Source organism: Poeciliopsis prolifica, unplaced genomic scaffold (assembly GCF_027474105.1).
Source record: "Poeciliopsis prolifica strain line A6 unplaced genomic scaffold, Auburn_PproV2 SCAFFOLD034, whole genome shotgun sequence".
Classification (NCBI taxonomy): Eukaryota; Metazoa; Chordata; class Actinopteri; order Cyprinodontiformes; family Poeciliidae; genus Poeciliopsis; species Poeciliopsis prolifica.
Window position 1 is genome coordinate 1,593,132 of NW_026562409.1, and position 17,049 is coordinate 1,610,180.

Genomic DNA, 17,049 nt, shown 5'->3' on the forward strand with positions numbered 1-17,049 from the left:
CTCTCCCAGTGCAATATTTGCATTCCAATCATTTTTTTTGAATCAGCTTTTTCTGTCCATGACTTGAGACTCTTTTAAATTTTGCCGTACAAAATTCACATTTTACTCAGTTTTCATTTTTCCATTTTGGTTCAACTGCTTCTAGAAACAGTTGAATAAAACATCCAGCTAATCATTGACACAAGTTGATGGTTTTTGGTGTCTGGAAAACGGGCCGTTTCAAAAACCTGCATAAGTCACATGCTGTTACCTAGCAACCAAGCTGAGAAAGCCTGTTACCTAGCAACCCAGACTGAGTTCCAGAAGGTTTGGTCAGCTGGTTTTACTGCTGCATGTGCAGTGCAACGGCTGCGTTCTCGTCGGTTATGCAGTGCAATGGCTGCGTTCTCGTCGGTTGGGCAGTGCAATGGCTGCGTTCTCGTCGGTTGGGCAGTGCAACGGCTGCGTTCTCGTCGGTTGGGCAGTGCAATGGCTGCGTTCTCGTCGGTTGGGCAGTGCAACGGCTGCGTTCTCGTCGGTTGGGCAGAAGGCTCCACTTCTGCTTTTCAAAGATGTACAGTTGCATGATCTGGCTGCAGTCATTTTCACATGCAAGTGTAAACATTGAGTTGATATTTGAATTACTTTTAAAAATGGATGAAATAAATAAATTACAGTTTAATTTCACACAAACCTCCAAAAAAGGCCTGGAAATGTTTTCTTAAAAAAAATACTAACTTATGTAGTGTGCTTAATATACAAACAGTAATAAATGATGGAGATGCAATTTATTGCACCTGTGAGTCTTGTTTCTGCAGAGCAATAACTGCTTTATCACATGCTGTACACATGAGCATGTTTGCTAATACCTGATTAGTCGTAAAGAATCGCTCTGGGCTTCGTTAGTCTCCCTGACTAGGCTGTCGCTGCTTTTCATTTAACTGCGATTACGCCCAGACGCTCTGCTTTTACCTCAGCTGAAAAGGAGAAATGTCTGCTGTCGTTATTTTTAAAGATTGTTTCTGATGTCGCAGTCAAAATGCTGGTGGCTGAGTGAGCTGCTGCAGAGGAGAAAAGCCCGCCGTGTTTGCCTGAGAGCAGAATTGATTCAGGCCACTTTTCTTCTGACACAATATGTCTTTGTTTATTGCTAAATTTATTAAGCTGAGCGTGAAGCGTAAGCAGCTTCTGTGCTTGGAGGCAGAAAGTGCAGAGAAAATCTGTACGTCTGCAAACAAACCAGACTGAGATTAGATCAGTAAAGCGGCCTAAACAAAGTATTAAATGAATAAATGCATTATATTCAGGCATGCTTCTATTTGTCTGTTATGAAATTGGATCTTGATTCTGGAGGATTTTTTTGTTTCGTTGACAGCTGTTTCCAGATATATATATATATATATATATATATATATATATATATATAATTTTTTTTTTTTGAAGGTTCATGTGGCAGACAGTTGAAGAAATGATGCAAGTGACTTTAGTTGATGCGCAGCAGCTTTTGAGACTTTGTCTCTGCTTGCGTCTCGTTCTTTTGTTCACCCAGAGATGAAGGTAGGAATGTAAATCTGGAGCTTCGCCTTTTGCTTCAGCTCTGCCTTTTCCATGACGGGTTGATGCGTCATCACTGCAGAGGCTGAACCACGTAACGCCGCCACGTCACTCATGACCAATAAGACCCCACCATTCTTGGAGCTTTACCACCAGTCCTGTTTGGGCCGCTTTAATCCGACTCCAGTCCGTTTGTACAGAAAGCCCGGTCCAGTTGAGGTGTGAACGCTATTGAGTTCTGGTCTGCAGACAAACCTCTGTCTCCGTTAGGTTGAAGTGAACTCTGATGCAGTTTGAATGCATATATGAATGCTAAGAAGGCCAGAAACCAATGCTACTCATTTTGTGTTTTCTTGAGGTTTTTGTGATTTCCTTCAGTAGTTCTGGTTGCAGCGCCCCCACAGGTGAGAAGGGGAACGGGTTGTTCAGAGGGTTTGGTTGTTTGGACTCAGTGGAAAAGAGAAGCAAACAGTGTAAATTGGAACAAATGGAGCAAATCTTGATTCCCAATTGACCCAAAACTACTGAACTATTGGATTTGGTAGATTTGCTGGACTTGGATCAGTAGATTCAAGCAAATCTAAAAGATCTAGGATTAGAGTAGGACTGAGTTAGTCCTACACTGATCTGTAGGGTTGGTCCTACACATTTCCTACAGATTAGTGTCAGACTAACTTGTTTTTAATAACTCGATTTCAAAAAGTGCTTATTAGATTTTATTTACAGAATACTTCAGTGTATTTTGTCCATTGAATCCTGGGTTGAGTTCAGCAGCCCAGGATTCAAGCTGCTCTGCTGCAGTTGAGACGCATTTCTGACTAAAATACTGCTGTCAGTTTTTCTTCAGACACATCTCTCTTCATAATGGTTCATTCATTACCTTCAATGGCTCCTGCAGATTTATGCTTTGTCTCAGATTGAGCTTTGACTGCACTCTGCCAGGCGGACAGTTTGGTTACATTTCAGGATTCAGACTTATTCTCTTCATCTCTACGTTTTATAGCCACATGTCTGTGATTTTTGCCTTATAACTGGAGAGGTGCTTGTTTGTTCGCTTTTACGAATAATCTAGTCAATTTTGGTTTAAAGTGTCTCGTTTTATTATCCGTCTTTCAAACGTATTCTCAGAGGAAGTGACCCTGGACGCCTGATGGATTCAGTGTTAAATCGCTGTCTTTATGTCTGCGCTCTGCTGTCTCTTGTCAGCCGCTGAGCTGAAGTCTCACTCCGTCCTCTGAGACCTGTGTGCACGATGCCGAAGCCCTGCAGGCTGCGCTTCACATGAAATGGCACACAGAGTGGCTGCGAGATCACATGCCGCTCACGCTGTGCAGGCGGACCCGAGTGTCAGGAGACGGGGGGGCATGGATGGATGGAGGGAAAGAATCGGCCTCTTTTCACTCAATCAGGACTGCATTACAACACAAAACCACCTGGAATACCAATGGTCTCTGCAGGGTTTTGGCGCAAAGAAACGTCAAGTTCACCAGATGTTCATCCTGCCCGACGCGTCGCCATCAGGCTGAATAAGTTAACGAACAAAAAGCACTAAAAAAATCCTATTTTAGTAGTTGAAATATTAAACATACCTGCTTTAACATATGTAGTGAAAACCTCATCAGTACAACAGAAGCTAACAGCTAGTGTCTTATTTCTGAGGTTGAACCAATCAGATGCAAGGAAAATGAATGTCACTCCTGGATTGGCTGCTTTACCAGCCAGTAGCCCGTCATGTGTGCAACTATTTCAGCTGAAAGAAAAGCTGCTTTTTCTTTCAGATATTTTAGATGAGTGAAAAAGCTGAGAATAATTTATGTTCCACAGAAAAATCCACAAAAAGTCCTAAATGTTTGGTCAATCATCCATTCTTTTTGTTTTTTCCAGCTTCTTTCCTCTTTTACAGTAAACTGCTGCAATAAAAGATTAATCTCACCTTTTGCTCGTTAGTTTTTGCACTTTTATAAAAACGTTTATTTGATTGGGAAATATTAAAGTTCCTGTTTTCTGTGCATATTGGATTGTTTTTCATTTCTGTGTGAATTTGTTTCTGATCTTTGTGGTTTTCTTCCACCTGCTGTCCTTGGACAAACTGCATTTCTCAATGTTTTAATGAGTTTCTTGAAATTGTCAAATTTTTCTTCCAGGTTCTGAGAACTTAACGTTTTGGATAAATATTCTTAGCATTCCCTTCTATGTTTAACTCAGTTGTGTTTACACTCAGGTAAAACGGTTTTACTCTGAAGGGTCGAATCTCTTGGTTGGGTTTTAGAAACGACCAGCTGAACCTCAAACTTTTAATGAAAGCACATTCTGCGTCTCAAACAGTTAAACTAAGATTAGAAGTGTCTCTGCTGCAGCTCTTTGCATAAGACTTTGTATTCATGCCTTGTAAATCGAGCTCTAATACTGACTAACTCTGACATTTATGGCATTATTCAGTGGCTGACATTTTACGACGCTTCTCCCAGGTTTCATCAGTGCTCACTGGGGCAGGTTTCAAACTTCAGCGCTGCTTTAATGTAGCGCTGAGTTGGATTTCTGCAAGCTAGAAACTCCTTTTTATTTCTCAGACGAGTAAAATACTTTTTTCTTTTCTGTTCCTGCAGAGCGTGTTTACCCTTCTGTTGGGGCCTTTCACCTTCTTCAACGCCCAGAAGACCAAATATCTTCAGATTCTCACATCACTCATGCGTTGGCTCGGTAAGAGGAATCCAAATGTTGGAGGTTAAAGACTTTATGTTAAAATAACATAAACTAGTACATCTGAAAAACATTGGAATCTTGTGTAAAATGCAATATTTCAGATTGCTCTAGTAGCTGCCGTCAGGAAGTCTTTTACTGCAAACTCTTAGCAAGTATTTCTGATCTAGTTTCTAGTGTAAATATCTCAGAACACTTGAAATAAAACTAAGTTACACACAACTCTTAAAGACATAGGTGCTTATTTTAACTCCAAAATGTTAATTTTTAAAGTACCGCTTTTACTTGCAGACTTTATCTCATAACTTTGGGGAAAAAAGTTGAAAAAGTGAAAAAAATCACCAGCTGAATTATCAACAAGTCCTATCAAAACCAAACCTTACAAAGTCATTAGCATAATAATTACTGAGATGGACTGAAAGATATATTAAATGGCATTAATCCTTTGCATCTGCTTCTACTTCCTGCTAATGTTTAGTTTTGAGTCTGTTTAAAAATGTGACGACTATACATGAGTTTGTACTGGATGCATCAACATATTTCTAGAAATCAATAAAAAGATCTTAAGAGGAAAACTGACAGCTTAGTTTTGTTTTAAATTTAATTAGATGCATTTAAACTTAAATAAAGCTGATTTCTTAAGAGGAATACATGCGTCCTGAAGCTGCTGTGTGGTCTAATCCTGACCGTCAACAGGTGAATAAAACCAAACGGCAGCAAATCTGGAGAGAAATGTCTGATAAAGTGTAGGCTGTAATGGCCTGGTCAGCTTCAGGCTGATTGAAACGCTGCAGTCGGGCCTTCAGAGAGCCGAACGTCGCCAAACCTCATCGAACTGAAGCGGTGATGGAAACGAGTCGGGCGGCTTCTCCTCGGGCTGAGGGAGTCGGGCAGAAAACGATTAGAGAGCTACTGTTCCCTCTAACTCTCGTTTGAAGCCTTTCTGCCATCACAGGATTTTAACTTTCCAAGTTAAACTGATTTGCCGATTTTTGTCCTGCATTTCTGGCTCGTCGCAGCCGTTTTCCATTTTATCTTCTGTTTTTGCCTTTGTGGCCGCTGCGGTCAGGTCCATCCATCACGATTCGGTTCTGCCCCGTGTCTTTGATTCCCATCTCCTCTCATTCCTCAGCCTGACAGGCTTGACAGGCCGTCCCAAGCCTGATTGGACCGTCACTCACTGGGGCGACGGGCAAAAATAAACCGTCCGTCCAGGAGCTGCAGCTAAAATCACAAGCCGCTCATAAACAACACAGCAGCATCCATGCAGCGTCCTGTTCCTCTGACTCTGAACGCTCGGCGTAATTGATCCTGGTGTCACTTTACGTCATGCTCTTTGCTGCTCAGGCTAATGATTTAAAATGTCTTGGCTGCAGGATTTGCTTTGTGTTCACATCATCACAGGAAGGAAAACGGATATAAAAGATATTAGCTGAGATCTGGGTTTTGTTTACTTGTATTGGTTGATGCAAGTAGGTGGATGTAGAATTTTATCAAAATGTGATATAACTTATCATAAAAATTATTTAATTCAAGTTGAGATAACACACTAAATCTTAAAAGTACTGGTGATTGAAAAAAGGACGCAGTACGTTGCTAATTGTCAACTCTACAACAACCATGTAAGATTTAATAGAAATAGAAGGAATGTTATGCTAGCTTGACTATGACAATCTTAGCATGTAGATGTGCTGCAGAATTCTGTCCAGTTTTCTTCCCTCCTTCATTCCTTCCTTTTCTGTTTTTCCTTCTACCTCGCTCTTTCCTACCCTCCTTCCTCCTCCATTTTCCTACTTCTATCCTTTCTTTCCTCCTTTCCTTCCTTCCAGTGTCTCCCTTTCTCTCCCAGCGGAGGTGGAGACATTGCCTTTGTAAAATCGGACTCCTGTTCTCGGCGTTTAGATGTTTTTTGGCGGCGCTCTGAGAAGCCGAGCACACTGTCGACCTACTTTGTAAATTAAATCATTAATCCTGACCGATGACCTCGCTCCTCTTCTGTCTGTGGCGGCGCGAGTTTGTTTTCAGTCCAGAGGAGGAGAGCGCAGACACGGCGAGTTATAGACTGCTGGCACGCGTCTGCGGCTCCTCGGGGTGAGAAAACGTAATTATTCAGTCTCGTTTCCTGCTAACTCCACTTGCTGCGCTGCTCACAGGAACAGACAGAAACATGTTTGTAGTTATTTAAGATATGGAGATATCTCAATCGAAGTGACGCCCAGTAAGGAATTGGCTCTTTTACTTCATTTTCTTCTGTAATCCGTTTTGGAGAAACTCCATGATAAATCCTTCATCGGTGTCATGTTCCTTCCTCCCTGCTGGTTCTGTTCTGCTTTCTCTCCTTATTTGCATTTATTTGAATAACTAATTAATTTAGTAAATGATTATTCTGACGATTAATTGGATATAAAAATGCAACATTCTACAGCTTTTTCATTAAACCACTTAAACTTTTTATATTACAAATGCAATAAAAGATTAAATGAATAAATTCCTTTTTTAAATACTAAAATATTTTCTTATGCAGTAAACCTGATTAATTTTAGTTAAATTGGCTTAAATAGTTTGAACCTAAACATGTTGCAACTCTTTTCTTTTGCTTCACTTGTCGTTTTTTAGATTAAACTAATTATTGGGTAGCAAAAGGTGTTTAATCTGAGATTAACAGGATTACAACCAAGTGAAGCTAAAATTGCCTATTGAGGAGTTTTGGGTTAAATATTTACAGACTTTTCCATCTTCAAAGCAAATATACATTTTTGTTTTGGTCCAACTTCTGCTCTGAAAATGTTTTCAATAATTTTTTAGTGTCCAATTAACCATTATTTACTAAATTAGTTGTCAATCATTGCAGCGATTAATCGTTAATGGATTTCAGTCCTTCTCCTCTGAACTCTCCAGATTCTTTACGGGTTTTTTCGCTGCAACTCAAAGTTTGTGCTTCGTTTGTGGATTTTCTGCCAGATTGAGGTCGGACTCTGCAACTCCAGGGTTTTTCTTCAGCCAGTTCATTTATGGTCCGTTTTCTCAATGTCATTCTGGATCAGTTTGATCAAATCTGACCTGCTGATTATATTTTGGTTTAACCAATTAACTAAATAGATGTTTGAATATATTTGCAGACAAAAGGTTTTTTTCAATCCTACATGAAAAAAGACATTTTCTCTTAATTAGCTCTCTGTGCATGTTGGCTTTTTTCTGAGTATGCATACTGCAGTCAATGATTAATCAATTATTAAGTTAGTGGAAGATTATTTCAATAATCTTTTCTGCATCTTTACAGTATAAACTAATATCTACAAGTGAAAAACAAACATTCACGCCTCCATCTAATGCTCTTAGTTTACTAATGCGCCACGAAGAGGCTGGAAACGGCCGCAGGCGTGTTGACGTCTGCATGGTGGCATTTCAGGCGCGTGGAGGAGGGAGAAGCTGCTTGTGAAGGTCATTTGGGACTCTGGTGGCTTGTTGAATTGGGAGTTCAGCAGGCTGCTCACAGGGCGACAGTGAAATATGAGCCAGTCTTAATGAACTGTGCAGCAGAATCACAGTTCAGAGGTGCTGTGAAACTTTGCAATCACAGATTCAGAAGCAGGTCTGTTGTGCGTCGAGATGCTGGATCTGCCTTGAAAGCAGTTAATTTTTTCTCAATAATGAGTCAAAATTTTAAACAGTCTTTTGTTCATTTTCATTGATAACACCATAGTTGATGAAGGGAGTGGAATTGTTCCTATCCATCTGCTGTGCTTAGTTTACCAATACACCATGAAGAGACTGGATGAATGCTGCTGTGCATCAGGAACATTTTGACTCGTTTGGATCTTTTCACGTAGTTTTACTTCAGTTTATTCAGATTCCTCGGCTCGTCCTTCTGAGCCTGGCAGGATAAATGGTCATGCATGCGCCGCGTTGCTCTGTTTGCTGACGGCTCTATCGCAGATCGCTGAACGCGTTGCAAGGCAGCGAAGCAAGGCAGCGAAGCCGCTTATCAGCCAGTCGTCCACCAGAAGCAGCTGATCGGTTTCAGACGATAAAGTTCTGCTGCGGAGAAACGGAGAAGTCGTGGCTGGAACTGTGTGAAGAGCTGAAGGAGAGCCGGTGCTAATCAATGAGATGATTGTCGTACTCCGAAACCACTGGAGGGAAAAGTATAAACGTGAAAACAGAGCACAACTCAAACTGTTTGAAATGTTGGTTTTGTGTGAAAATGTAAATTTTCCTCCTTGATTCCCGACTTGTCTTGCAGTTTGTTGCTGCTGAGATGGATTTCCTCTCCAAGCTTGAATTTACTGCAGGATCCCATCTTTTCTTTTTCTTGAGGCCGTTGGTGACTCTGGGTTTTGTGGTGGAGACAATAGAGCTGTAGGAGTTTCCTCTGGGCGTCGTTAAGTCGAAGCATTCCTCACAGGGCCGCTGACAGGCCGTCTAGGTGATATAAATCAGGTTTTGTTAAACGGACATGGTGAAGTTACCTAGACGTGATGTATGGCTGCCGAAAGAAAGAACTGGAAGTACATCAGCACTGAACTCTAAGAACAGCAGCGTGAAAGTGTTTATTCTGATTAATTTATTTGCATGTTTGTCAGATTTTGGTGTTTCAGAACATCACACCAATTAAAATTTTAATCCAGAGTTTCAGCAGCTCAAATTTCAGACCATTATGAATGAAATTTAAGACCTGCATAAATGTACAAACCGCAGAATTGCGTTGCATCTGTAACAGAAGTGAGTTGGTGGCGAAGACAAACGTCTGTCAACATTTACCAAAGATGGATGCAACAAAGCTAGCTGGCTAGCAAGACTTTAGCAGCTAGTTAGCACTAGCATAGCCTCATGTTGATGTGCGACTGAAATCTTCGCCTGACAGAAACGTCCCACTAGAAAATAAACGTAACAGAATATATGATTTAAATAGTGCTGGCATCACAAAACTTAAGACTTGGGCAACTTGCATATAGTTGAAGGGGGCGTGGCCAGCAGGAGCTAATTTGCATAAACGTTACAGAAGCCAAAAAACAGATAAGTACAGGCAGAACTGACTAAAATCTCTTAATCTAAGAATTATTTTTACAAAAATATAATAAACATGTTTTGTAAGATCCTAAAATAGGTGATCTATTATGTTCAAGGAAGCTCAATGGATCACTTGAACCAACTGAAATCCTCCATCTTGGATCAAAATGCCTGACCTGTCTGTGATTCAGATTCTTTCACACCTTTCTCACAGCCTCCACTTCTGACTCTTAATCTTGTCCAAACTGGCGAAGCTGCTTTAAGTAATGCGATAACAGCCAGCTGCCCTGAGGCACTCCTAATTAAAAGCTCCATGCGATTACGCTTCCTGTGAAAGCCTCTGAGGGTTAAAGATGAAGGAGAGCAGCTTCCTTCCTCCTGTCCTGCACCTTTCTCTTCCTCACAGCCTCTTGTAGATTAAAAACTGGAGCAGATGGGTGACTGCAGAGTTGTAAAAAAAAGATTAAAAGTAGCTCAAATAAAAGACAGAATATGTATTTTTCTCTTTATGGCTGCAGATGAAACAGACTTTTTGTCCTTGAAAGCTGGTCTGTTGCCCACCGTCCCGACCTCTCCGTAATAAAAGGGTTAACGTTTAAATTGGGAGTCGCAGAGCTTTCCCCACACCCTGAGATTACTTTGGACGGAGGCCAAAGATGCATTAAATATTGAACAATCGTGCAACAGGTTTCCCACATTGTGATTCTGCTGAGTTCAAGGAAAAGTAGGAAGCAAAGGGTGAAGATTGGAGCTGATCCTCTTTCAGAATAATCTTCTCTTCAAGTGAAAAATGAGACGTCTTCCAAAGCTTTCAAATCATTTTTTATTTCTAAAAAACATAAATCTTTAAAAGTGAAACCGCTTCAGCCTCAGATTGGGTGAAAATATTGAACCTCTAAAGTTTTTGTTTGGTTTCGCACTTTTAAAAACTGAAAAACCTGATTGTCAAACTCGAGGTCTGAGGGCCAAATCTGGCCCCCCCACATCTTTTTCTGGCCCAGAAATAAAATCTTATGTGATCAAATAGAATAGAATAGCATTTATTGTCATTGAACAGGATTCAACGAAATTTCTGTTTTATCAATTCAGTTTTTTCTGTTTGCTGCCCAATTACATCAGTTAATCCCTCCAGTTTTTTGTGAATTCATGCAAAATCAACACTTTATGGCTAATTTTATGCACAAAATGGGCAGAAATGTTGATGCTGACGCTAACCTGCAGGTGGCAGTATTTCTTCCTTCTACTCCACTGCTGACTTGGCCATAGCTGATGTCAAGTAACCATATTTGCAAATGTTGCAAAATTTCTTGTTTCCCAATTTATTTTTGTTTGACTTTGGTATTTTGGTTTTATTTAACCTAAATAAAATACCCGAGGTGTTTAGGGTGAGATACTTAAAAACAAACTTGTTATATTCAGTTGACCTTGTCCCTGCTGCAGAATAATACAATATTTATAACAAACTCCTAGATCTTGCAGAAAACACTGAAAAATGAAAATGTAGCTCCAACTTAAAAATTGAGTTAATTTGTTCCATCTAATTAAAGAAGTTTAACTTAGTTTAGTTGCTTAAAAGCAATCTTCAATTGGTTTTGTATTTTTTAAAGTGTACTGGACTAAAAATACGTGGTGAGATTTTGTTTTTGCAGTGTGGAGATGGAAAAGTTTAAAAGCCTGAATTTTACAGTCGGAAAAGTGAAACGTCTTCAATCACAGTGAAGGTGTGAGGTTCAGATAATCGACTCGCTGCTGTCCTGAGTGTCACCGTGCGTTTAGCGGACACCCGGTGACGAGCGGCGAGGATCCGGCTGGCTGCTGGCCGACCAGAAGCCAGCCGGTCGCCTCTGACTAACTCCTGCAGTCACGCCCTGATTGGTGTGACTGCAGGAGGAAAGACTGTCGGCAGGTCGCCTCTGCTGCTGCGGGTCGCCGCACTTCTGCCTGACGTCTGGCAAAATCGACAAAAACCCAGACGACTCCAAAACATATCAGCCCAGATCTGATCCTCTAATACGGGGGTCGACTAGCAGTGGGCCAAAAAGCCCTAAAATCAAGAACACAAAGCATCTAAATTATTGCAGATCCAAAACCCGAAAGGTTTTTAGCAGCAGTTATTTGGGCCCATTGTACATAGAAAAAATTAGTAAACTTCCACCAAAACATTTTGCGTGGCTCAATGCAGCGCCCCCACAGGCGAGGAGGGGAACTGGTTTCTCAAATGATTTGGAAGAGAATCACAGCAGCTGAAAATGTAATGTTCTGCTTGCTAATCAAAGCAAGTCTTTTAGGTGTTTGACTCTTACCTGTGATTCTTCATGTTCTGTTTTTTCTCTCAGCTTTCACCATGATGATCATCTTGGCTCTGATCCGGATCGGTAAAGGAACGGGCGAAGGCCGTCCGCCGGTCGCCAGCCTCTCCGGAGTGCCCAACCTGTTCGGCGTGTGCGTCTACTCCTTCATGTGCCAGCACTCGCTGCCCTCCCTGGTGACACCCATCTCGGATAAGAAGCGGGTCGGCAGCCTGGTTCTGGCCGACTACATCCTCATCCTGGGCTTCTACGTCCTGCTGTCGTTCACCGCCATCTTCTGCTTCGACAGCTCGCTGCTGCACGACATGTACACCTTGAACTTCACCGACAACTGCGACGTGTTGGACATCCCGGTGCTGCGCTACTTCCTGGGCTTGTTTCCCGTTTTCACCATCAGCACCAACTTCCCCATCATCGCCGTGACGCTGCGCAACAACTGGAAGACGCTGTTCCACCGGGATGGCGGCACCTACCCGTGGGTGGTGGACCGGGTCGTGTTTCCCCTCATCACCCTGGTGCCGCCCATCGTGGTGGCGTTCTGCACGCACAATCTGGAGTCCCTGGTGGGGATCACGGGGTCGTACGCGGGGACGGGGATCCAGTACGTCATCCCGGCGTTGCTGGTGTTCTACGGCAGGCGCCACCTGGAGCCCGTGATGGGCAGAGACGCCGTCAACAAGCACCGCTCTCCGTTCAGCCACTCCTTCTGGGTGTGGTTCGTGTTGGTGTGGGCGGCGTCTTGCCTCATGTTCGTCACCGCCAACATCATCCTAACTGACACGAAGAAATGAGAACCGCTTTCAACGGAGAAATCTGTTTGGCCAGTTTTCTTGGTTCTCGAGGAATTAGCTGCTGCTGGGGGGACTGTGCCTTTAACCAAACTGCACTGCAAAAATACAAAACCTCACCAAGTATTAGTCTAGTTTCTACTGCAAATATCTTAATACAGTCAATGAGGCAAAACTAAACATGCACAAAACTAATTAGTTACAACAATATATTTAAAATAGTATAATTTAGTTTTGTCTTATTTAAAATTAGATGTTTGCTCCAGACAAAAAATACTTTTGTAGTTTTTGGTTTAATTTTAACGTAATCAATGTTTTATCGGTTTAACAAAAGGGACCAATTTTTTTAATTTTTTTTGTGATCAAAGGGATTTTATTAAACTCGTGTTTCCTCATCAAGCAGCCGACAGGTTGAGCTTTGTGTTGGCGTCCTGCGACTTTTAGAGGATTCGTCCCTGATTTGATTTATTTACCAGATTTATGCAGATTTGAAAAACAGAAATCAGTGTTTATGTTGCAAAACATTTTAACAAGAATTTTAAAATCTAGTTTCTAATCAAAAATAATTCACAAGTAACATTTTAGCAAAATAATGGTGGTTTTAATTTCTTATTATTGATGGAAAATTAATGGTTTTACATATAAAAGGGAAAATGTTTTGTTACAAGTGAAATAAATATCAATATTATATAATCCATCCATTTTCTAACACCTTTGTCCCCATTGGGGTCGATGCAGCTGCTGCTGCATCTCCAGATAACGTTGCAGGCGGCGAATTTAGAAAGACCAGTAAACCTGACATGTTTTTGGACTGTGGCAGAAAGCCGGAAAACCCGCCATGCACAGGGAAAACCCAGGCCGGGAATCGAACCCAAAACCTTCTTGCTGCAAGGCAACGGTTTCATAGCTTTCTGAAAAGTTACAAGTTTTCTCTAATTTTAAGTTTACTAGAAATTAGATAAAATACTTGGTAATGTTTTGTTTTTGCAGTGTGTGAATGCTGCCATGCAGTTACGCTAAAGAGAAGTCATAGTTTTCCATCATCACAATTGTACTAAATATTGTGATGAAATTCTAACTAGTACTTTTTAAATCCACATTAAGGACTTAATTTATTGACTTAAATTAAGTTCATATAAATTAAGCTGAAAAGTTATTTGTAAGTTGTACCAAGATATTTAAACGAGATGAAAATAGTTGGGAAGAGTTTGGTTTTTTCAGTGTAATCAAGTTTCAACCTGCTACCTCTCACTTGAGTTTTTCTAACGACTGTCATTAAAACCTCCCACTGGGAAACAGAAACGGTGACGGATCCTTCCTGCAGAGCGTCAATAAAACTTCATCAACACAGCAAAGAGGAGCCGCTTCACTGCAACCAGGCTGGAAGAAAAACTCCCCTCAGCAGGGGGTCTGAGGCGACGATCCCCCTGTGAGAAACCCACGGATCCACTCCGGTTTCTGGGTTTACGTTCCGGACCCGTTTCAGCTCATCGGTCTGAAACGTCCCGCTTTAGCAGATCAAAAGCTTCAGTTTGAGTTTCATCATCAATTAAACGATGAAGATCCGAGTCGAAGAGCAAATGAAATCATTTGATGCGCAGTGTCTGAAATTCTGCTGACATTCCTGAACTGAATCCTGAAATATGGAGCATGAAAAGCAAAATTATGTTTTTGTAATTTCAAATAAAAATGTCAAATTTCTACTCAGACTTTCAGTTTAGCACCTTAAGCTTCATGTGAAACATTATTTTAGATCATATTTACTGAATTATTCCTGCAAAATACTCTGAAGCCTCAAACACTAGTCTGCTGCTTGCTGGGACTCTAAACTTGTTAATGTGCTGAAATTTTAAAGTTGGATCCTAGGGGGCGCTGCTGGGGTGTGCAGGTGAGCTTCACCTGCAGCAAAGTGTCGAGGGAGGAAAACAAACGCTTGAGTTGCTGGATATGATTTTTATTTCTCTCTATGAATCTGAGTGACTCAATTTTAATTTTTCCATCGTTTTTGGTGCTTCTTTTTCTTGCCTGTTTGAAATGTTGACAATCCACATGGTGCCAAAAATCTTATTTTTTTCAATGTAACTCTTTTGTTTTTAAATGTTTACTGTTTTTTTTCCCTTTTTGTATATTCGTTTGTTTCTGTATGGATGTTTACTACTTTTTTCTGTCCAGTTTCTGTTTTTTTTTTAATTTCACAAAATAAAATTTCTTAAAACTGGAGCTTGAACATCGGAGGGAACAGCCGTCATTTGTTGAGGCATCAAAATGATTCCCTGTGGGAGGCTGGAAGGATATTGGCTCTTTTACTTTTGGACAGTTGTGACGTTTTTACCACTGAGGATGTGATTAGCATCTCAAAAGCTCCACTAATGTCTGACCTGTCCGCATGGCTCCAGCAGTCACTGGTAAAGATCCCCTACTCCAACATCTTTCTCACCATGTAAAGAGGAGCAGCAAAAGCAAATGAGTTGGATTAGTAAAGCTGCTAATCATCCAGGAAACTGAGCTGTTAGCATGTCTCCACAGCCATGAAACCAGCTGTTTTGATTACAAATGTTTGAAAAACATTTTGGCAATTGTGGTATTTCTATTGAAGAAATAATTAAAATCACAGGTGAAAATATCATTTAAAAAACCCCAAAACAAACATGGCGACCCTTCACCCTCCTACCACTTCCTGTTTTCTTCTATGTTCCACCAGAAGCAACATCCGGTTGCAACATCCGGTTGCTTCTGGTGCAAACAGAAACTGAAATGGAAATTAAACCTACTTGTTCTGAACAGCCATGTTACCGGATCGTCTCTGTGAAACTCAAAGCTCGGTTTAGTGAAAGGCTCCTCTTTACCCTGATGACCAACGTTTTGTCACGTCGGTGAATTAAAGTGTCGTAAACAGACGGCAGCTGCTTCCTTACATCCAGAAACAAGATCCAGTCAAATCCCTTTAGACGCTGCTTTTGTAATTAACGGCGCCTTTAAGCGCAGCAGTGTGACTTTCTTTATCCTGCTGAATGAGAAATTCCCCTCTGGCTGCTTTCCAAACCAAACGAGTCGCCCACCTGTTTCTGGAGTCGTTGCCACCGACCGAGTCCATGAATCAAACCCAGAACTTTGTGGCGTTCAGCAACGTTTCGACCCATTTCCACTCTGAGGCCTGGCAGGTAATTGGCTGAATCTCTTCTTCACCTCAATCTTCCTAGAAGCACAGTGTTGGTGGGCTTTTTGTTTTTTATTTATTAATACATGAGGTTGCTGTTTTTATTATCCAAGCAAAGTTTCCTCTCTGAATTTCAATCCCAGCTGAGACGCTCGGTGTAATTTAATTTACCTTCTGGCCGTTTTCTGCATGTAGGGAGTGTCTGAATGTTTGGGGGCAGAACTTTAATTGGAAAAGCAAACTTGGCGGCTCTTAATTAATTCATGTTTACCTGCCGGATTGTTTGAGATTTAGAAGAGCTGCTTCCCGTCTGCAAATATTTAATCACCTGGAGGGAAATTTAGCTTGGTTTTTTAATCTGGTGGCTTCATCAGAAATAATCAGAGTTTAAAACAGATTCTGGTTTCAGACAAGATAAACAAAACCAGATTTACAGCAGGTAAAAACTTGGTTTGGTTCAGACTCAGAATGTTTTAGCAACATTTTCATTGCACAATTTGACATTTCAAAAATAAATTTTTATCAGAAACATGGCAATTTTGAAAAACTCTTCCAGATCAAAATTGATTTATTAAAGCTGAAGGAAAACATAAAATAATCGAAACAAATTCCACATAAAGTGATGAACTGTTTGTTTTTTTTTTTTGCTGTAAATGGGTTCATGAGTTGATTGACAGCGCTAAGACCCGCCTCCTGGCTCTGATTGGTTGTTTTTGACATTTTTTAGGCAGTAATAAAGGCTCAGGGAGGAACAGACACAGATCATCTGTCCTACACTGTAAAAAACACAAAATCTCACCATGTTTGTGGTTTAGTTTCTACTGCAAATTCCTTAACACACTTGAAAATATGACAAAATTAACTTATAACTTTTCATTGTCACAACAAAACACTTAAAAAATAAACATGACAAACTTCAGGTTTAATATTCAGTTTAATTCACTTAAAAGTGAAACATAAACTAAAGTCTCTATAAGTGCAACATAAAAGCTTCGTCCTTGTGAGGACGCCGGTACCGGTACCATCTGCAGTCGGATCCACTCTGGGCTGCAGCTTTATCACTGGATTTATTTACTGTGGCTGCTGGCTGGAGCCCACAGGTGATCCAGGCTGGAGGTGATGATGAGTCCATAAAGCGGCTTTATTAAGCCGAGTCCTGTCCGGGCTCCTGGCGCTCATTAACGGGTCACACGGCCGTGGCTGAAAGCTTTGCTTCACCTTGCTCACTAATGGCAGCCAGTGAGCAGAAGACGAGATAAGACCGGGATGCATTAAAGCAGAGCCAGCGGCTGTTTACCGCCTGTTAGCAGAGAAAAGAGGAGTTGCAAGTAGAAGTGTGCCGCCGCTGCCTGTCTGCTCATCATTCACATGGAAAACTCACCTGCTGCAGGTTTAAAAGCAGCCAGGTGTCCCTCCTCTCCTGTGACAGATGCTTTTCTTTTCATTCCAGACAGATGAGCCTCGTTTTTAATACCCAAACTTTCATTAGGGCTCAGCAGACGTCTGGGGCGAGATCAGGGTCAGCAGCGTGAGGAGGCCAGAACCAAACCCA

General features: G+C 41.2%; 1 protein-coding gene across 1 annotated transcript in view; it reads left to right on the plus strand.

Annotated features, from left to right (window-relative positions):
- Window positions 1-14,560, plus strand: part of tmem104 (transmembrane protein 104) — a 37,365-nt gene extending 22,805 nt beyond the window's left edge. The window contains exons 9-10 of the mRNA XM_055052223.1: window positions 4,140-4,233; window positions 11,580-14,560. Coding sequence (XP_054908198.1) covers window positions 4,140-4,233; window positions 11,580-12,343 — 858 coding nt within the window. The 3' untranslated portion in view covers window positions 12,344-14,560. The remainder of the gene's footprint in view (window positions 1-4,139; window positions 4,234-11,579) is intronic.
- Window positions 14,561-17,049: the final 2,489 nt, after the last annotated feature.